This window comes from Petaurus breviceps, unplaced genomic scaffold, assembly GCF_028583685.1.
Source record: "Petaurus breviceps papuanus isolate PSGF00001 unplaced genomic scaffold, PetGlider_PUasm1.0 90919, whole genome shotgun sequence".
NCBI lineage: Eukaryota > Metazoa > Chordata > Mammalia > Diprotodontia > Petauridae > Petaurus > Petaurus breviceps.
Window position 1 is genome coordinate 38,247,998 of NW_027187378.1, and position 22,349 is coordinate 38,270,346.

Genomic DNA, 22,349 nt, shown 5'->3' on the forward strand with positions numbered 1-22,349 from the left:
CTATCTATCTATCTATCTATCTATCTATCTATCTATCTATCTATCTATCTATCTATCTATCTTCCTATCTATATATAGTGGGCTAAAATAGGTTGCAATGTTTTAACAATGATAAATGGCACACATTAAATACTCTAAAATTTATCAACAAACAGATATATGACTAGTTAAGGAGGTGAGGTGGTCATGCAGAGAGAGTGAAGGATGATGGATAGACAGCCTATTTGTTTCACTGGTACCCATGGAAGAAGGACATTTTCTGCTCCTGAACTGTCCTCTCTTCTTGGAATGCTTGGTACCCCAAATTCAGGGGCTATCATAAAATGAGAACATGACTAATTGTCATAGAACTTTAACTTACACTCTCACCTAGCCTTTAATTACTGAACTGGTGTTGCCCCAGACAAACTGAGACCTGATCTTAGGTCAAAAAGGCCAAGGTCGCCCACTGCATCCAGGGCCTTCACCAGTCATTCTGACCTTATGTGTTGCCACTGGAGGACCTCAATAACTCTGGAGGAAAAAGTGAGACTGATGACTCTGCACAGTTCTGCCTCACCTAAATCCAATTCATTTGCAAATCAAGACATCATCCTCCTAATGTCATTGGTCCTCTTCATGAAGGAAGGATGAGCAATAGCAATACTCTAATCATAGCAACTTATTTCTGTTACCTCAGAATTCAAGAACATGGGGTGGGGGGAAGAGGGACACAGAGGAACAAAATAAAGTAGAGATAATGACCACAAAGCAAATTGGTTCTTGCTGTTTTCTGTCTTCCCCAGTTGGCAGACATTGAAGGTTCCCCCCCCCCCCATTCTTTATGGTTTTTGTCTTTCACTTTTAGACCACAAGGATGGTTCTAGCTGATAATATCTGGAAATGTATATGTCTTGGTGGTAGTAGTGTGAAAGTGGGGAACAATTTCTAAAATCCTTCAACTAAGAAAATGTGGCCCAGAGTTGTTTCAAGGACTGTCTAATCCATACATCAAGCCATTGATGTTTACTGGCTTCCCATAACCCTCACATCTCCCAAACAAAGCAGGAATAGAGATTGTATCAGTCACTCATGATACTTTCTAGGGTTTACTGCTAACTGGGTATTGCTGGGACTGACTGGTAGATTGGGTGATTCCTGAGGCCCTGAAGTCACACTTTCACCATCATCAGTGAAGTCATGGGGCAGGATCTGAGAAGCTGTTTCTGAATATTGACTAGGAAAAACAGGTTGTGATATAAACTTAGGCCAAAATAAGTCAGGAATGTGAAATTTGAAGGATCTTGACCTAAGACCATATTAATAATACCCACTAAATTTAGAGATAAGTCATGTGGATCCTTGTGATTTGCAAGAAATGTACACACATGTACATGTGTTTATCAGTCTACATATGGGATTCTTAGAAAACTATAGAAAACAATGGTGAATGTTTTTGACGTTTGCTTCCCCAAGCTACAATTTTTAATGTTCTGGTACCAGTTGCCAAGAGAAGGAGGATTGAACCCAGCTATTCAGGTTCAAACAGGCAGCTCTAGATTGAACTTGTAGCACATAAATCCTCTTTGCACAAATTTTTTTCTTGATGCCTTTTGTACTCAGGTTTTTCAGAAGCATAAGACCTAGTTAGGGACCCACCAATACACCTCCTGGATGTGGACAATAGCAGCAGAGCCTGCCTTTTGCTACATGAGAGTGAGCATTCTGGACAAAGCAAAATGAAGGGGGAGGGGTGAAACACCACAGAATACCAGTCCCTATATCTAAGCCACTGAAATCCTCTTTTGAGCCTCATGTGACAATTTCCTCCCACATACTACATTGTGAATATACCAAAGATAAAGCTGGTTTGATGTCTGAGCGATGTTACTGTTATACAACATTGCCCCCAAATCCCAAGCAGTATTTGCCTGTAGCCCAAGAAATGGGTAAAGAGGTAGCCAAAACACTAACTAGATTTGTTATCAGGAAAGATATGGGTCAGATCCCATCGATGACTTTTGTAGCTATATGAAGATGAGCAGGTGACTTAAGTTCTTGTGTAAAGCAAGAATAATACCATTGGAAGCCCCTATTTCACAATATTGTTTTGAGCATAAAATGAAAAAAAATGTGTCATCACCCTCATCTCTAGTGTATAATCTCCACTGTGTTCCTCCATCTATATGTACCTTTTATAAACATCCTATAATATGCAAGCTTATAATACTGACAATATTAAGCCAGTACAAATAGGAACAGTCGTTCCTAGACTTTTTATATATAGGGTAATGAGTAGGACAGGATGACTAGGGCTTTGCTTCTGGGCCCCAAATTTAGAGGGAGCTAACAGTCACTTGCATCCCTCAGTAGCATAGAAACAATAGAGCTTAGAATATTTGGCAAGAATAATTACCTAAAGTGGAAAGTTACCAAATGGCAGACTGAGGTGGTCTTAAATAACACCCCCAAGCTGTGGTTTCTGAGTAGCCTTGCATTGTAAAAATGTTCCAGAGTTATCTATTGATCCTGTTCTGTCCTTCCCCTCACTCCCAACCTTAACAGGATGATGCCCTGTCTACCCCCACCAGAGGGCATACTTGTTCCTGGTTGCCCTGGGAGAATGCTGTGGTACTTAATCCAAGCACAAAAATGACTAGTTATAGTTCTTTGTATCTATCTTATTTTCCATGGATACAGTTAATTAAAATACAGATTCCAGAGGTACTAGAATGCGGTGGAAGGAGCCTTGGACTCAGAGGGAGAAGATCTGGATTCAAATGCTTGCTCTATCACTTACTAATTAGTGTGATTATGAGCAAGTCGTTGCCCTTTCATTAACTTGTTTCCTTCTTTATGGACTGCGGATAATCATATGTGAGTACATATATTTCAGGGCAGTCATGAAGAAGGCTCTTGGTAAAGTATAAAGCTCTGTAGAAATTGGATTTCATGATGGCACTTCACCAAAACCAATCATTTGAAAATGTGCAGCCACAGCCCATTGAATCCTTTGTGGGATAGTCACAGGTCAGAAGGACATACATAGGTAGCCTACAATGGTTACCCTAAAGCAGAACAATAGATATAGTCTAAAACAGGGCTGCCCTGAGTCTTCTGATCCAAACTGGATGTCATGTCATGGTCCTTTATATCACTTATCAGCTCACCACTGTGCATTCACAGTGAACTGAGCTTTAATGATACGGAAGTCCTATAATGTGGTCTCCTTAGCAGACAAAGATCTTTTCTTCACGTTTCACTTTTTACCAAATTATGTTCCTTGGTAAAAGGGTGCTCTCAATCAAAGGCAAAGCCTGCCCAGTGATTTATTCATTGTTTGACAAAACCAGCAACTCATTAACTGAAAAGCATAGGGAAAGAAATGATCAAAACTGCTGTGAATCCATTAGTGACTAAAGATATTGGTAGTTGAGGCATGTTTGTAATTCTAGGGTTTTTGTTTATTGAGTGATTTCTTCCTCTTTTCCCACTGGTCCCCCTCCAGCCAAATTATGCATGTATTTATTTTTATGTAAAAACGAATGACTTCGATGGGGCTAGACTTCATCTGGAGTTTTGTGTTCAGGTCTAGAAAGCACATTTTGTAGACATTGATGAATATCCAGAAAGGGGAGACCAAGTCAGTGAGGGGCGTTTACTTGGTTGAGGAACTGAGGATGCTTAGTTTAGAGAAGAAAAACTTAGGAAAGGAGAGACATGATAATTGTATCTTCAGGTATGTTAAGGACTATCCTTTGGAGGAGAGTTTGAATTTCTTTTGCTCAGCCTCTGAGCACAAAACTAGGGGAAATGGACTCATGTCAAAGAGACAAATTATGTTTAAAATATTTCAGTTGGGGAAGCTAGGTGGCACAATGAATAGAGCACTGGCCTTGGAGTAAGGAAGATCTAAGTTCAAATCTGGCCTCAGTCACTTGACCCTTACTAGCTGAATGACCTTGGGCAAGTCACTTAACCCTGATTGACTTGCCTCCACTCTTCCCCCGGCCCCCCAAAAATATTTCAATCGATATTCATCAATAACATTGTTTCAGCAAAATGGATAGAGCACAGATTATGGACTCAGGAAGACTTAAGTTCAAATTCACTTCAGACACTTAGTAACTATGTACCCCTAGGCAAGTAACTCATCCTCTGTAAGCTCCAGTTTCTTCATCTGTAAAATGAGTATAATAATAGCTCTTACCTCTCATGTTTAAATGTCATAATAATCATTCATTTGTTTATTTTTTAGTTTTTAAATTTCCTTTTTTAAGATTTTGAGTTCCACATTTTCCCCCTCCCTCTCCTCCATTCCCAAGAGAGCATGCAATCTGATATAGACTATACATGTACAATCATATTAAACATATTTCCACTGTAGTTATGTTGTGAAAGAAGTATGAGAACAAAAGGGAAAAGTCACAAGAAAGAAAAAAAAACAAAAGAGAGAAAACAGTCTGCTTCGTTCTGCCTTCAGATTCAACAGTTCTTCCTCTGGATATGGATAGCATTTTCCATCATAAAAAATGACATAATAATTTTAAAACACTTCACACAGTGTCTTACAAAATAGTAAGTACTGCATTATTGTTAGCTGTTATAATTCTTTCAAAATTCTTCTTTTAGAGAGGCAAATTTCATATAATGAAAGATTCCGATAAAGGAAGGCCACCCAAAGTGCATACTACATGCTACAAAACTGTATAAAGACAGCATTGACCATGGTTCCTGTCTCTGAGATCCAGTGATCCTTGCCACTATTCAAATAGTGGCTTTTTAAGTCTGAATTTTCCTATTAATTATAATAGTGATTACAGAAGTCTACAATTATGTTGTACTTTAAAATTTGCAAGAGGAACCCTGTGAGATAAATACTAAAGTAATTGTCATCTCCACTTTTACAAGGAAGGGAATGGAATGTCAGAGAGCTGAAATGTCTTGCTTGTTCATGGTCATGTCGTTAAGTGTTAGTTTCAGGATTCAGAGCCAGGTGCCTCCTAACTCTGTTCAGCAGCATCTTTTGGTAGAGGTGAGCTTCACTGAGGCCAATGGAAGAATCTATGGGAAAGGTCTCCTTTTCCACGTGTAACTTCTGAGTAATCATAGGCAGTAAATCATAAGATCAAAAGTTTTAGAATAGGAAGAGAATTTCATACATCATTTGCTCCATATTTTAGAGTAGTTGATAGAAACTTAGGTACTCACTTTGGTATTTGGAGATGAGAAGACTTTTTCTCCTGGATCCAAGGTTTATGATTCTTTCCCAGAATGAAATTAGATGAAGGTAGGCACCAACACTCCTGTGTGTGGGCACCCTGCCCACGGCTAAGCAACATGAATCATCAATGTGGCATAACAGCCAAAGGAGCTAATGCAACTTTAAGCTTCATTAATAGAAACAAAGTGTTATCCATAATGACATAGGTCATAGTCCTGCTGTGCTTGGGGCTGGTTAGGCCACATGTTCAGTATTATATGCATGCCTTTGTACTGTATTTTAGAAGAGACACTGACAAGTGGAGTTCATCCAAAGGAAGAATGATCCAGATGATGAAGAGACTGGAGAACAAATCGTAAAAGGATATGGGGAAGGAAATGGGTGATGTTTAGTTAGGGGGAAAGAGGATTTAGAGGGGATGTAATAAAGTCTTCAAGTATGTCATGGGCTAGAATAGGATTATTTTTGTGTTGTTGTCATAGGTTACAACTAAGGGCAGTTTTTCCTTTTCATAAGGAAAAACAATTTGAAAACAATTAGAGCACTCTTTTTTTTCTTTTTTCAAAAAATTGTTTTTAGTCCATTAAGTATTTTTGAATTACTTTTTTTTTGACAATTTAAAAAACATTTTGGTCCCCAATTATCTTCCTCCTTTTCCCTCCCCCATTTTTTGAGAAAGCAAGCACTTCAATTTTGATTATGCATGTGAGGTTATGCAAAACATATTTTTATCTTAGCCATATTGCAAAAATCAAGTAAAATAATCAAGAAATTTTTTAAAAGTGTGATTTAATCTGCCCTCAAAGTTCACCTATTCTCTCTCTGGAGGTGTATACCATTTTTCATCATAGGCCCTTTGCAATAGCCTGGTACCATTGTCTTGATCACAGTAGCTAATTCTTTCACAATTGATCATCTTTACAATATTGCTGTTACTGTGTACAGTATTTTCCTGGTTCTGCTCACTTCCCTTTGCATGAGATCCTATAAGTCTTCCCAGGTTTTTCTGAAATCCACCTGCTCATCATTTCTTTCAGCACAATAGTATTCAATCACAATCACATACCACAACTTCTTTAGCCATTCCCCAATTTGTGGGAATTCCCTAGGTTTCCAGTTCTTTGACACCACAAAAGAGTTCCTAAAAATATTTTTGTTCAAAGAGGTTCTTTCCCCTCATATTTGATCTATTTTGGATACAGACCTAGTGGTAATATTTCTGGGTTAAAGGGTATGCATAATTTTATTGCCCTTTGAACTTTGTTACAAATTGTTCTTTAAAATGGTTGGATTAATTCACAACTTCACCAACAGTGCGTTAGTGTCCCAATTTTCCCACATCTCCTCCACTATATGTAATTTCTCTTTTCTGTCATGTTAGCCACTCCAATAGGTGTGAGGTGATATCTCATATTTTTTTTAATTTTCATTTCTTTATTCAGTAGTAATTTAGAACATTTTATGTGACTATTGATAGCCTTTAATTCTTCTGAAAATTGCCTGTTTACATCCTTTGAGTATCAATTGGGGAATAGGTCGTTTTTTTTTTAGAATTTGGCACAGTTCTCTATACATTTGAGGAATGAATCCTTTATCAGCAAAACTTGTTGCAATTTTTTTCTCCCAGGTTTCTGTTTTTCTTCTAATTTTGGCTACATTACTTTTGTTTCCACAAAATGTTTTTAATTTCAGGTAATCAAAATTATCCATCTTACTTCCCATGATCCTCTCTATCTCTTGTTTGACCATAAACTTCTCTCTTATCTATAGAACTTACAAGTCTATTTTTCCGTTCTTCTCTAATTTACTTATAATATCACCCTTTATGTCTAAATAACATTCATTTTGACCTCATTTTGGTATACAATAAGTGATATTGGTCTATACCTAGTTTCTGTCAAACTTATTTCCAGTTTTCCCAGTCATTGTTAACAGATGTTGAGTTCTTACCCCAAAAGCTTGATTCTATAGGTTTATCAAACATTAGATTACTGTGGTAATTTAATATTATATCTTGTGTACCTAATCTATTGCACTGGTCTATCATTCCATTTCTTAGCCAGTACCAGGTTGTTTTGATAATTACCATTCTGCAATATAGTTTAAAATTTTGAATGACTAGGCCACCTTCCTTCATATTTTTGCACTGATTCCTTTGGTATTCTTGACTTTTAGTTTTTCCAGATGAATTTTGTCACCATTTATTCCAGCTCTATAAAATAATCTTTGATAGTCTGACAGGTATGGAACTGAGTAGGTAAATTAACTTAGGTAGAATTATCATTTTTATTATGTTGACTCAGCCTACTCATGAACAGTTATTATTCCTCCAGGTGTTTAGATTTGTCTTTATTTGTGTGAAAAGTGTTTCATAATTGTGTTGATATAATCCCTGGATTTGCCTTGGCAGGTAAACTCCCAAGTATTTTATACTGTCTGCATTTATTTTATTTTATTTTGCTTTTTTTTGGAGGGGGGAAGGTAGGGCAATGGGTGTTAAGTGACTTGCCCAAGGTCACAGGCTAGTTTTGTGTTAAGTGTCTGAGGTTGGATTTGAACTCAGGTCCTCCTGACTCCAGGGCCAGTGCTGTATTCACTGCGCCACCTATCCTCCCCACCCCCCAAAGTTATTTTAAATGGAGTTTATCTTTCTCTTGTTGCTGGCTTTTGTTGGTAGTATATAGAATTGCTGTAACGTATGTGGGCTTATTTTATATCCTTCAATTTTGCTGAAGTTTTCAATTGTTTAAACTAGTTTCTTTTTAGTTGATTTGAGCAATCTTTAGTGGAATGAGCTTCCTTAGTGGACAGTGAATTCATCACTAGAAGTATTCAAATGAAGACTAGGTGACTACTTATCAGAGCTGTCAAATCAGATAATTTCAAACTGTTGATCAGTCTTGGGAATTTGTTTTTCTTTTCTTCCTCCTTGAAAATATTTTTTTTGTTTAAAAAGTTCTTTGTTATTAAGGATGGCTGTCTTGGAAAGGACATGAGAAAAATCCAAGAGAAAACTTAAACATATAAATAAATGTCTATTATTTTAATAATTGGAATTGTTGAAGAGGGAATTCTCAGTTAACTCTGAGTTGGAATCACTGACTGTTGAAACCCTTTCCATACACACATGTGTAGAGTCATGAGGAAATCTTTAATGATTTCTAGGATACAGGATTAAGAGAACCTGACTTTTTAAAAATGATTAAGCATCCCTTCTTGAATAGCATCTCCTCTGTTGCATAGCTCCTTTTTAGGGGTTGGCACCAGTACAGTATGAAGAGATCTCCAAACTTAGCCAAAATGGTTACAGATCTAATTTCCTCGTAAAAGTCTGAAGTTCTTTCAGTTGATCTAGAAGTACAGAAAATTGCATAAGGCATGTGGTTAATTTTATATGGTATTTCACTGTAGGGTAAAGAATGCTGTACTGGAAAGGAGACCTGGATTGGGTCTATTTCTCCCACTGACTAATTCTATGTTCTTGGGCAAATATCTGAGATTTATTCTTATCTGAAAAGTGAGTGCTGGCATAGATGGCCACTATGGTCTCTACCAAAAAAAAAATTCTTTAAATTCTATGGAGAGGAAAATTCCTATAGTTGCAGAAGTCTCAGTTTGTACAATGAAACTCTACATGATATGTGGGTTAGCATAAACCCATCCTTTATAATCACTAATTATTTGGTTGGCTTGATCATAGAATCATAGATTGAGAGCTTGGAAGGCACCCTTGAGACCATCTAGCTCAAACCCTCATTTTATGTATGAGTGAGCTGAGGTCCCATGAACTCAAATGAATTCCATGATCACACAGGTAAGCACATGATAGTGGTAGGAGTTAATCCCTGTTCCTCTGACTCCAAAGCCGGTAGGTCTGGTTTTGTTTTCTTGGTCACACTGTTGGGGTTGTTTCCAAGGGTGGATTAATTTACCTTTTTTTCTTGGATCTTTCATGGCTTTTGCTTCTCTGATGAAAAAGGTGCAGATCTATTTGGCCTCTGGGACTGGACTGGATTTATGACTGGCTCTCAGGGAAGTGAGTGAAGAACTTTCTCAGGGAGAATTCTTTGGGAAAGTTCCCTCCTAAATTACAGACTTCTAGATTTGGAATGGGTATCATCATATAGCATCTCTGACACTAGCTATGTGACTATACTCAAATAAGATAACTTCTCTTAACCTCAGTTTTCTCATCTACAAAATGAAGATAATAGTTACTCTAGTTTTTGTGAAGCTCAAATGAGATAAGGTAAGTCTTGCCCTTTGCAAAGTGGAAATTGCTACATAAATACCAGCTATTATTACTAGACAGAGACAGGTTTGAGCTCAAGGGGTTGTATAGAGGGAACAATAGATCTTGGATTACATATTTCCTAAGAAGGACATAATTTGACTCTGTATCTTCTCCATGTACCTGAAATTGCATTTCCCCATTGCCTCTCCAATATATTGCTACTGAGGACAAGTAAAAATAATAATGTTACATTTGTATAGGGTTTTAAAATTTACAAAGCATTTTCCTTCCAATAACCCTATGAGCTAGTTAGTATAAGAAGTGTTGTTCTATGATGATTCCAGATAAAATACTAAAGCTCAAAGCAACAGTGGCTTCCCCAAGAACATAGAACTCATGTTAAAACTGGGTTGCAAACTCTGGTATCTTGACTCCAAATTTAGTATTCTTTCTACCCTAAGGCCCTGGAGGGAATGGTATCTTTCATAAGAAAGCAATTCCTAGAAGACAGCTCCCAATTTGATGGTTGGGAAACTCTAAGAGGGACCATGAGGTGGGGGCTGATATTTAACTACTATTGGTTATCTTTTTTTTATGCAGCAATTTCTTGTCATTTCAGAGCAGATGATAACAAATTTCCTTCCCCTATGTCCAACCTTTTCTTTTCCAGTGGAAAAACATCTCAGTAACTTTCAACTTTCCGCATTGTTTCAGTTTTCTAACTCTGAAATTATAATGTTTGTGTGATTCTTTACAAATCAGTTAACCACTTGTGGTTTCTTCTTGTCAAGCTGGACCAATACTCTCCATACTACCTACCTCATGGGCTTGTTATGAATGTAAAATATTAATGATAAATCAATAAATAGCTCTTAAGTGCCTTTTCTGTGCCAGCATTGTACTAAGTAGCACTACTAATAAATAGCTGGAATTTGTATAGCACCTTAAATTTTTTAAATTGCTTTACAAATATCATCTCATTTTATCCTGACAACAATCATAGAAGGTATGTTATAGTAATATCCCCTGTTTCAAAACTAAGTAAGCTGATTATACATCTGAGGCTAGATTTGAACTTAAGTCTTCTTGACTCCAAGTCCAGTGCTCTAACCACTGTATCACTCAGGTGAAAGAATGTGTTTGTTTGTGTGTGTGTGTGTGTGTGTGTGTGTGTGTGTGTGTGTGTCTGTGTCTGTGTCTGTGTATAAAGTGCTTTACGGGCAACTAGGTGGTGCAGTGAATAAAACGCTGGCCCTGAAGTCAGGAGGACCCGAGTTTGGTTCCGGCCTCAGACACTTAACACCCCCCCCCCCCCCCCACACACACACAACTAGCCGCGTAAGCTTGGACAAGTTACTTAACCCCAATTGCCCTCTAAAAGGAAAAAAAAAAGTGCTTTACAAGAAATGAAAAGCATGTGTAATGTGAAACTAAAGATACTTTAGATGGCATCTAGTTAGACCCCTTCGTTTTTCAGTTAAGGAAACCGAGGCCAAAAGGTGATTTTACCAAGGTCATAAGAGACAGCAAGTAGCAGATCCAGGGCTTGAATCTAGACCCTCTGACTCCAAATCCTGTACTCTTCACAGTTCACTGGTATTTTTGTTCTTATCTTGCCATGGTTATGGAACCCCTTTTCACCCATGTATGTTTTCAATTTTCTTTCACAGAGTCGAAAACATGCAAGCAAAGTCCGACTTTATTACATGCTCCACCCTATAGATGGTGGATGTCCAGCCAAGAAGCTGAGATCAGAAAATGTGAGTATACAGTGCACCTAGAAGATTCTATTGCTGACTTGTCCTAATATTCTGACTGTCATTTTTATCACCGTTTATATTTTAAATTATCATCTTAATTGAAGTCCATGTTCAGATTAGTCAAAATGTTAAGTAAGTAGGAATACTTTTCATTAAACACGATAAAGAACACTTCATACATACGTGGTCCTTTATTGCCTGCCAGAGCACATCATCACTTTAATGTATAATGCCAACATACATTCTTGAAGTACCTACTGTATGCAGAAGATTATTTTGGGGTCTGAGAGAGCTACAGCATTTAACTAAAATATAATCCTGGCTCTTGTAGGACTCACAGAGTAATAAACATCAGCACTGACTTGGATCTTGTGATGAATTGGCCCTGGGAGCAATGGAGAGAAAGGATAGCATGGCCATAAAGAGATCTAGGCAATATCTGAGACACATAAAGGGTTAAAATACAGTCAGAATACAACGCAACAGACAGGCAAGAGAAGGACCAAAGCTCACCAGAGGTGGAAGGCATAGTTCCAAATTGTTTTCCATAATGACTGTATTAGTTCACAGCTCCACCAACAGTGCATAAATGTACCTGTTTTCATAATCCCAATAGCATATATCATTTTATTATTTTTTTTTACTTTGCCAATCTGAAGGGCAAGGGATGTTACCTCAGAATTGTTTTAATCTGCATTTCTCTGTGCTAGTGATTTAGAACATTTTTTTCATTTTCCTATTGTTAGCTTGGATTTCTTCTGCTAAAAACTGCATGTTAATATCCTTTAACCAATTCTCCATTTGTCAAATGAAGAACTGATCTTACTGTTCTAAACTTGAATAATTTTTACTTATTTTAAAAATGAGATGATCTGAGAAACAAACAATGAAAAGATTATTTTTCCTATTTACCTGATTTTTTTCTAATTTTAACTGCATTAATTTTATTTATACAAATTTTTTTTAAATTTTATGTAATCAAAATTGTTCATTTTATCTATTGTGGTCACCTTTGGGCACAAACTTTTCCTCTATCCATAGATCTTCCATATAACTTCTTCCTTGCATTTCTAATCTGTTTATGATGACACCTTTTGTGTCTAAGCCAAGTACCCAGTTGGAAATTATCTTAGTATAGTGTATATGGCATATGGTGTAAGATATTGAACTATACCTAGTTTCTGTCAGTCTGCTTTCCAGTTTTCCTAACAGTTTTTGTTGAATAGTGAATTCTTGCCCAGTTACTGGAATCTTCAAATTTATCATTAGGCTACTAGGTTCATCTGCTACTATATGTTGAGTATCTATATTTGGTATTATTAATCTTTCTATTTCTTTACCAGTTTTTTGTATCTAAAAATATGTAGACTCTAAAATATTTTATATTTTCCATAGTTATCTTAAATGTAATTTCTTTTTTATCTTTCTTTGTGAATTTTGTTGATAAGATACAGAAGTGCTGATGATTTATGTCAGTTAATTTTATATCTTGCAATTTTGCTAAAGTTTTAAATTGTTTCAGTGAGATAATTATTTTTAAAGTGCTTTGCAAAGGTTCAATCATGATATAAATGTTAGCTATTATTATAATTTCAATTATATTTTTTAGTTGACTCTCTGGAGTTCTCTAAATTATCATATTGTCTAAAAAGAGATAATTTTGTTTCTTTTCTTTTTTTTTACTGTCCTTATTCCCTCAATTTCCTTCTTTTGTCTTATTGTTAAAGCTAGAAGTTCTAGGACTATATCAAATAGTAATGATAAAAATGTACATCTTTGCTTTATGCATAATCTCATAAATAAAACCTCTAGTTAATCTCCTACAACAAATAATTGTGATGCTTGGTTTTAGATATACACTACTTATCACATTAAGGAAATATCCTTTTATTCTTATGCTTTCTAGTTTGTTTTTTTACAGATATGTGTTATATCTAGTCAAAAGCTTTTTGGGGTATCTTTGATATAATAATATGATTTTGTTGTTCATGGTATTAATATTGTCAATTATGTCTATAGTTTTCTAAATATTGAAATAATCCTGTATTACTGGCATAAATCAAATCTGTGGTCATAGAGTATGATCTTTGTGATACATTGCTATAGAGTCCTTGCTAATGTTTTTATTAATTTTTAATCAATATTGATTAGGGATATGAGTCTATAGTTTTCTCTATTTGACCCTCTATGGTTTAGATATTAAGACCATGTTTGTATCATGGAAGGAAAATGTTGAAAATCTTTATTTTTCTATTTTTTTCCCTAAACAGCTTATATAATATTGAAATCAATTATTTCTTTTTCAAATGTTTAATAGAATTTCTTGTAAATCTATCTTGTCATAGGTTCCCCCCTCCCACTTTGGGCATTCATTTATAGTTAGTCCAGTTGTGTTTTGTTTTGTTTTTCTTTTCTGAAATCTATAAAGGTTTGGGTCCTCTTTTTGTCTTGGTGCATAGCCTTGGTCTCCTTTCAGTTTCTGAATACTGGAATACTCCATGTGCTACCCTGCTGTCCAGCTCTCATCCCCACTGTCTGCAGGTCCCTCATTTCCCCTGTGATAGCCAGGGTGGGAAATATGACTCACTGTGTTCATTTTGTTTTGGTTTTTCTTAGATTTCCCAATAAGGTCGCAGTCTAGTCCATCTTCCAGATCTTTGTGGAGTTGTGTTAGAGGGCTCAGCTGTACTTCCTGTTGCTCTGCTATCTTGGCTTTGCCCTCCCCATATTAGACATTTCAAACTAGGTATTTCAGAATTTACATGTCTAAAACAGAATTCATTATCTTTTTTCTCTAACCCTCCTCTCTTCTAGACTTCCCTTTTTCTCTCTAAGGAAAAAGGTTGATCACATTCATAACTTTGTTGTTATCTTTAACTCTTTTCTCTCCTTCACTCTAAATATCCAATTATTTACCAAATCTGTATGTGTCTACCCCACCATCTCTTGCATCTGACCCACTTTTTCAACTCACTCTGATACCCCCTTACTTCAGGCCTTCATCACTGCTCACCTAGATTATTGCACAAGGCTCCTCATTGATCTCTAGGTCTCAAATGTTTCCCCTTTGTAATTTGTCTCCCACACAATTGTCAATGGGATTTTTTCTCAGGTGCAGAACTGATTGTGTCACTCTCTTGCCAGTGCCCCTCCCTCACTTCTGGGATAAAAATATAAATTGCCCTGTGTAGCATTCAAAAACTTGACCTCAACGTAACTTTTCATCTTCATGTTGCATTATTTCCTCTCCACTGTGTGATCCTTCCAAACTTTTCTTCTGTCCCTCACACATTGTACTTTATTTCTCATTTTCCACAGCCTTTCCATTGCCTTGGCCATCCCTGATACATAAAATGTACTCCTTCCTTAACTTAATCTTGTAGAACCCCTCCCTTCCACCAAGATGCAGTTCAGAATACTGCTTTCTACATGACACTTCCCCAATAGCTTCCAATTACTAATGACTTCTTTCCCAAACTACTTTGTATTTATTCTCTTTATATTCATTCTGTATATACTTATATATGTACTTGCTGTCCTTCCTATTAGAATGGAAGATCCTTCTGAAATTATTCCATTTTTGTCTTTATATCCCCAGTGTCTGGAATGCAGTGGGCACTTAATAAATGCTTATTAATTGATTGGGTGAGAACAATACTTGTTTTACCTAATCTGATGGAGTCATCATGAAGAAAGTGCTTTATAGTTCTCAAAACTGTAGAATTTTGAGTGATTTATTAAGTAGTTGTCATGTCTCTTCACAAAGATCTCTGGGTGGTGTAAACTGCACAATCTCCTTCAAGAGCCCCTTGCAATGTTTCATCATTGTGAAAGTAAAAAAATAATAGGGTTCATGGCCTTTCAGCAAGTGGCCTTTTGGAAATGGATTCTCTTAACAGTAATTCACTTTTAAAATCATGGAAATTGCTCTTGGATTTGAAACCTAGGACTGGATGTGAAGCTTAAAAGCTTCACAGGAAGGACAAAGGTCACCAGGCTGGTAAGAGCATAGAAAGCCAGGCCATCGGAGAATATTTCAAGAAATTTGGGATGTTTAGAGAATATAAACCTTTCGCTGTCTTTAAGTATTTGAAGGGTTGTCTTAAGGAAGAGGGATTAGAAATGTTCTGTTTAACCACAAAGGTTAAGGTGCACTAGGACCGATGCAGAGAAGTCGCAAAGAAGCATTTCAATGTGATGTACGAAAAAAAATGTTGTAGGAATTAGGGCGCCTGGAAGCTGATGTGCTGCCTAAGTCTGTGGTCGCGCATCCTACTCCTTTGTCCTATTCGGTTCATCTTGTTTTCTTACGAAAACACACAAAAAGCCAACCCTTGGTTTTTATTGATATCTTTTGTTTTCATATTACCTAGGTTTTCCCTCCATATCTCTCTCACTCAGTCCTTGCCTTTAAGGAGCTTACATTCTAGTGGGTGTAAGATGGCACACATAAAACTAGAACTGGGATTGAGGAGGAATGAAGGTATGAAGATACCCAGCTAGGAGTCATCGTTCTGAAAGGCAGAGAAAGTCTCAGGAACAGAGTTAGGAAGAGGGGCAGGGGAAAATTTATCTCTTGTATGGGGGCAAGCTTATTTGTTATGGCAAAAGGAAAAGGGAATCATAGAGGATGAGGTGGCTAGATAGTGTCATCAAAACAATGAATATGTGTTTGGACAGATTTTGAGAGATAGAGGAGGGTGGAAGGATTTGGTGTGCTATGGTGCATGGGGTCATGAAGAGTCAGACATAATTGAGCAACTGAACAATGATAAGTTATTTGTTATAATTTCACAGATTTAAATTTATTTAGTGTTCTTTATTTTTTTTTCAATTTACATTGTTTTTATCATTGTATATTTTGTTTTCCTGGCAAAGTTTACTTTGTATCAATTCTTGTGAATCTTTCAATGCTTTTTATCACACTTATTGTTTCTTAGAGCATAGTGTTGTGCAGATAATAAGAGCAAGCTGAAACCTGGGTTCAAAGTAAATTTAACTGTGGATTTATTGAGTAAGCGCACAACTGCCTGAAGTATACACTCAAATCAGGCAGCCTCGAATTGGGGTATATACACTGCTTATAAAGGCTAAAACTGCAATAATCAAAGCTGGGGAGGAGAACTAGCATAAACAGTGATTCACAGAAGCCAAGAATTGCCATTGGTTAGATCTATAGATCAGGGCTAATTTGGGAAAATGGTGCAAGGGTACAAGGGTGCAACTTTTCCTGGAAAGGGGGCCCCTCTCAGAACAGGGTGGAGGGTACAGGGTGATGTACAGACTAGGGGTCATGTTCTGAGTACAGGGTGGAGGGACATTGGGTAATGGGGACAGGCTAGAGTCATGTTCTGAGTACAGGGTGATCTCTAATTAAGATAAACTTTAGATAAACTTGTACCATAACCCCAGGACTGATCCTTGTCCATAATGAAGATATACAGAATGCTAATTCAGGAAGTAGAGGGTTAGGGGACTATGCCTTGGGCAATACCCAAGATACCCCTTAAGCTGTTTCAAGATATTACAAGGTGTAGGATAGAGACAAAGGCAAATATAAAGGGGCTGCATGGTGGGCTCCAAATCAGGTGGCAAGTGATTTGGGTTTGGGAACAGCAATAGTAATTTTCCATTATCTTCTTGTGCCACCATTTGTTTAGCTACTCCCCAATTTATTGACCTTCACTTTGTTTCCAGTTCTTTGCTACCATGAAAAGTGCTGCTATAAATATTTTGGTGTATATGGAACCTTTCTTTCCTTTTGATAATAAACTTGGAATATATGCCAAGTAGTGAAGTCTCTCACTCAAAGGGTATGGTCATTTTAGTCACTTTATTTTCATAACTCCACATTATTTTCCACAATGGTAGTGTGAATATACCAATTCACAGCTCCACAAACAATGCATTAGTGTGCTTATCTTTTCACTAACATTAACTACTTCCATCTCCAATCATCCTTGCCAATTTGCTGAATCTCTGAAACTTCAGAATTGTTTTGAATAAAATTCCTCATTATTAGTGATTTGGGGTATTTTCAATATTTTTGTTTTACTACTTTGTAATTTGTTTTAGAACTATTTCTATATTTTGATAATTTCTCTAGTGAGGAATGGTTCTGGGATATAGATATAGCTCTGTCTCTATCTATCTGTTAATTGTCTATGTATTTCAGATATCAAAATCTTATCAGACATATAGATAGAAATATTTTCCTATGTTGCTTTCTAATGTATCACAGAAAAATAGATATCTGTACCATTCTGTAAAGAGGAATGGGAAACCCTATTCTGGAAAACTCCTGAATACTCATCCCTGTCTTCCTACTTACAACTGAATTCTAGAACTAGTTTAGTCTGTCAGTGTATTTGTTAGGGGAGGGAAAATAGAAATGACACAATTTTTATCCCAATTTATTGCTTTATGTGATATTGACCCCTTCCCTAAACTTCTTTAATTCTATAAAAGCAAGGTAATTTATAACAAATAAAAACTAACACTTTTATTACAGTCTTTATTTACCACCATTTATATTTTAGTGTTTGAAAGAGTAATATCTTTTTCTTTAGGCATCATCTCTAAAGAACAGAGATAGGGGAAGCATTTGAGCAACATTTGCTAACAAAATACTAATTAGTCTAATCTGGGGACAATTCTTTCTTCTTCTTCTTTATTTATTTATAAGTGTTTCTTAATTGAACGTTTGACTGAATCTATTTTTTAATTGAATTTTATTTTTATTTTTAGTTTACATCATTCATTTCCACAAGATTTTGAGTTACAAATTTTCTCCCCGTCTTTCCCCTACCTGGGGACAGTTCTCATCAGTACCCATTATTCTTAGCAACCTAAACAGCTCAGGTTATTTTATTTTATTTTCATTTTATTTTTTACCTCTACTTACAGATGGATGAACTCTTCCTGTCAGGCATTCCTGAACTCCTGGGAACACAATGATAAAGAATGTTTGTTTTGTCCTAGACCTTGAAGTCCTCATCCATGAAATGAAAATGATTGAAGTAGATAGCTGTTCACTAAGGCCCTCTCCTGGGCAGCTAGGTGGTACAGTAGATAGAGCACCAGGCCTAGACTCAGAAGGACTTCCTGAGCTCAAATTTGGCCTCAGATATTTGTTAGCTGTGTGACTCTGGGCAAAACACTTTACCCCTCTTTGCGTCAGTTTTCTCATCTATGAAATAAGCTGGAGAAGGAAATGGCAAACCACTCCAGTATCTTTGCCAAGGAAACCCCAGATGGGTTCATGAAGAGCCTGATGCAACCAAAACAACTGAACAACAAGTTCTTCTCCAAATCTAGAACCTCTGTCTATGTTCTCTGTCTGCAGACCTGATTGTAGGGTGAGGAAGATGTAACTTCTGCTGAGTAGAAATGGACTTGCTGATTTTTTTAAATCAAGTGTCTATGACCCATAGCACCCCAGGTATCCCATTGTCATCAGCCATGCTGATTAGATGTTGCTGGTGGTGTGGTCTTTGATTTTGGCTTTATTCATTTCTGTGTCTTTGTCTCTGTAACTCTCTTTGTATATTTTTCTTTTCCATTTTTGGCTTTTGACTCATTTTGCCACATTCCTTGCCATCATCTGCATATTTTATCGGACTATCTTCTTTGTTTTTCTTCACATACTTTCCTCTCATTTTCTTCTCTGGATATAAGGGAAAACTAAAAGGTGTATAAATATTTTATATCCCATTGACAAAGAGAATATTAAATCTCAAGAGTTGATGAGATAAACATAGAATAAGACATTTTCAGATCTGGGGGATGTCTTAAAGGCCATCTAGTAATAACTACTCACCCTCCTCATTTTACACATCAACACAGGTGTATTTGTTTTATTCTCTGCTTGTTTCAGTTCAATCATCCAATCTATAATAATGTGGTAGTATGTTGACAAGGAAGTTGGGGGATCAGAGCAGTTAAATAGGTTACCCAGGCTGGCAAAGTCAATTAATAGGCATTACAAGGTCCCTGGGAGATTCATTCTTTAAGACATCTAAATAAAGGGGTGGCCAGGTGACTCAGTGAGTAAGAGCACCGGCCCCAGAGTCAGGAGACCTGGGATTGAATATGGGCTCAGATACTTAGCACCCACCCAGAAACATCTGGCCATGTAACCTTGAGCAAGTTACTTAACCTCAATTGTTTAAAAAAAAGAGTCTCTAAAAATAGGGGCGGCTAGGTGGCACAGTGAATAGATCACCAGCCCTGGAGTCAGGAGGACCTGAGTTAAAATCCTGCCGCAGACACTTGACACAATTACTAGCCGTGTAACTTTGGGCAAGTCACTTAACCCCAGCTGCCCTCCAAAAAGCAAAAAAAAAAAAAACCCATCTATATAATCCTTGAAGTAAAGAGTAAGAATCCATTGCTGTTACTTAAGGAACCAAGAGAACGGTTTCCTTTCTCCATTTTGTTTTATTTTTTTTCTCTCTTTTTTATTTTTTAGTTTATATCCACAAGATTTTGAGTTATAAATTTTCTCAACCACTTTTCCCCTAGCCACCACCCCCAAACAGTGATCCCACTGAATATCCCCTCCTCCAGTCTGCTCTTTCCCATATCTTCCCCCATCACCCCTCCAACTTTCCAGTAGGACAAGGTGGATTTCTATGCCCCAGTGCCTATATATCTTATTTCCCAGTTACATGTAAAATAATAATAATAATTATATATATATATGTATATATATTTAAACATTTGATTTTAAAACTTTTAATTCCAGATTCTTTCCCTTCTTCCCTCATCACCCACCCTTACTGGGAAAATAAGCAATTCAATATAGGTTGTACATGTGTAGCTATGCAAAACATGTCCATAGTGGATATATTGTGAAAAACTGACGATATTTCCCTCCATCCTATCCCACCAACCACTTGTTCTATTCTCTACTTTGATCCTATCCCTTTTCAAAAGTGGGTACTTCCAACTTCCCTCCCCCCCCAGCCTGCCCTCTCTTCCATCATCCTCCCTCTCATCCCCTTCCCCCCTACTCTCCTGTAGGGTGAGATACCCTATTTAGTGTGTATGTCATTCCCTCCCTAAGCCAAATTCAATGAGAATAAGGTTGACTCATTCCCTTTTGTCTTCCTGTTCTTCCCCTCCATTGTAATGGTTTTCCCTTGCCTCTTCTATTTGAGATAATATACCCCATTCTGTCTCTCCCCATCTCCTTTCATAATATTCCTCTCTCAGCTCTTAATTTCACCTTTTAAGTATCATCCCTTCCTCTTCAATTGGTCCTGTGCCCTCTATATATACCTGTACACATATACACACACACACTCACATATGTATTCATACACCCATATACCCTCCTATATAGACATATATATATATGTATACTTTTACACACACATTTAAATTCCTTTCAACTATTCTCATGCTGAAAAAAGTTTCACAAACTACAATTATCAATTTTCCATATAGGAATATAAATAGTTCAACTTTGATAAGTTCCTTATGATTTCTTTTCCCCGTTTACCTTCTCACGCTTCTTTTGCTTCTTGTATCTGAGTGTCAAGTTTTCTATTCAACTCTGGTTTTTTTCATCAAGAATGCTTGAAAGTCCTCTATATCATTGAATATTTTCCCCTGAAACATGATACTTAGTTTTGCTGGGTAGGTGATTCTTGGTTTAAATTCCAGCTCCTTTGACCTCTGGAGCATCATATTCCAAGCCCTTCGATCCCTCAGTGTAGAAGCTGCCAGATCCTGTATTATCCTGATTGTGTTTCCACAATATTGAAATTGTTTCCTCCTGGCTGCTTGCAATATTTTCTCCTTGATCTGGGAATTCCAGAACCTAACTATAATATTCCTAGGAGTTTTCTTTTTGGGATCTTTTTCAGGAGATCATCAGTGGATTCTTTCAACCTCTATTTTGCCCTCTAGTTCTAAAACATCAGGGCAATTTTACTTGAGAATTTCTTGAAGTATGATTTCTAGGTTCTTCTTTTGATCATGACTTTCAGGTAGTCCAATAATTTTAAAATAATCTCTCCTGCATTTATTTTCTAGGTCATTGGTTTTGCCAATGAGATATTTCACATTGCCTTCTATTTTTTCCATTTATTTGGATCTTTTTAATAGTATCTTGATTTCTCATAAAGTCACTAGCTTCCATTTGCTCCAATCTAATTCTAAAGGAATGATTCCCTTCAATGAGCTTTTGAGATTCTTTTTCCATCTGGCAAATTCGGCTTTTTAAGACTTTTTTCTCCTCATTGTCTTTTTGAGCCTCTTTTGCCATTTGAGTTAGTCTATTTTTTAAGGTGCTATTTTCTTCAGTCAGGTTGTTGACTCTCATTTCATAATTTTCATGCATCATTCTCATTTCTCTTTCCAGTTTTTCTTCCACTTCTCTTATTTGGTTTTCAAAATCCTTCTTAAGGTCCTCTATGGCCTGTAACCAGCTCATATTTCTCTTGGAAGCTTTTGATGTAGGAGTTATGACTTTTCTGTCTTCCTCCTGTTCCATGTTTTGATCCTTTTTGTCCCCAAAATAGGAGTCTAATGTTAGATTGCTCTGCTTGCTTTGCTTCCTTTGATTGCTCATGTTGCCACACCATTACTTGACTTTTGAGCTTTTGTCATACTAGAACTCTGCTACCAGAGATGGGAGCTTTGTCCCAATTGCTGGGGTATTTGCAGATGCTGGAGCTATTAGTTTGTTGCCCTCTCTGAAGCCTCCATATGCTCTAGCAAACTGATCATGTACCACAGGACCTCCACCCTAGAATGCAATCCAGATCTGAGCAGGTTAAAGCAAGAGCAATTTCCCTTCAGACTGGTTGCTTGGTCCCCTTACAATCTGCAGGCCAAGAACTCTGAAGCAGCTACTTGGTGGCTGCTGTGTGGCCACAATGCCTCAGCTGCTTCTCCTAAGGGGGCAAAGGCTGGACCATATTCCTGAACTCCCAGGTCCCAAAGTTCACACTGCACTGACCTCTCACCTTGTCCTCAGCATCTATGGGTTGATAATTCTGGAAACTGCCACAGCTCTTGGTGATCTGAAGTCCCTCTAGCCAGTGACTGGTTGTGGCCATCCTGAGGCTAAAACCATGGGCTCGCTTGGGCCTGAACTCAGCTCCCAGAGTGCTTCACTGGCCTCTTCCTGCCAGCCTCCCAG

General features: G+C 37.1%; 1 protein-coding gene across 2 annotated transcripts in view; it reads left to right on the top strand.

Moving 5' to 3' along the window:
• ZMAT4 (zinc finger matrin-type 4) overlaps positions 1 to 22,349 on the top strand; it is a 725,479-nt gene that overhangs the window by 193,095 nt on the left and 510,035 nt on the right. For both annotated transcript variants that reach the window (XM_069075846.1, XM_069075847.1), the window contains exon 4: positions 11,108 to 11,197. In XM_069075846.1, coding sequence (XP_068931947.1) covers positions 11,108 to 11,197 — 90 coding nt within the window. The remainder of the gene's footprint in view (positions 1 to 11,107; positions 11,198 to 22,349) is intronic.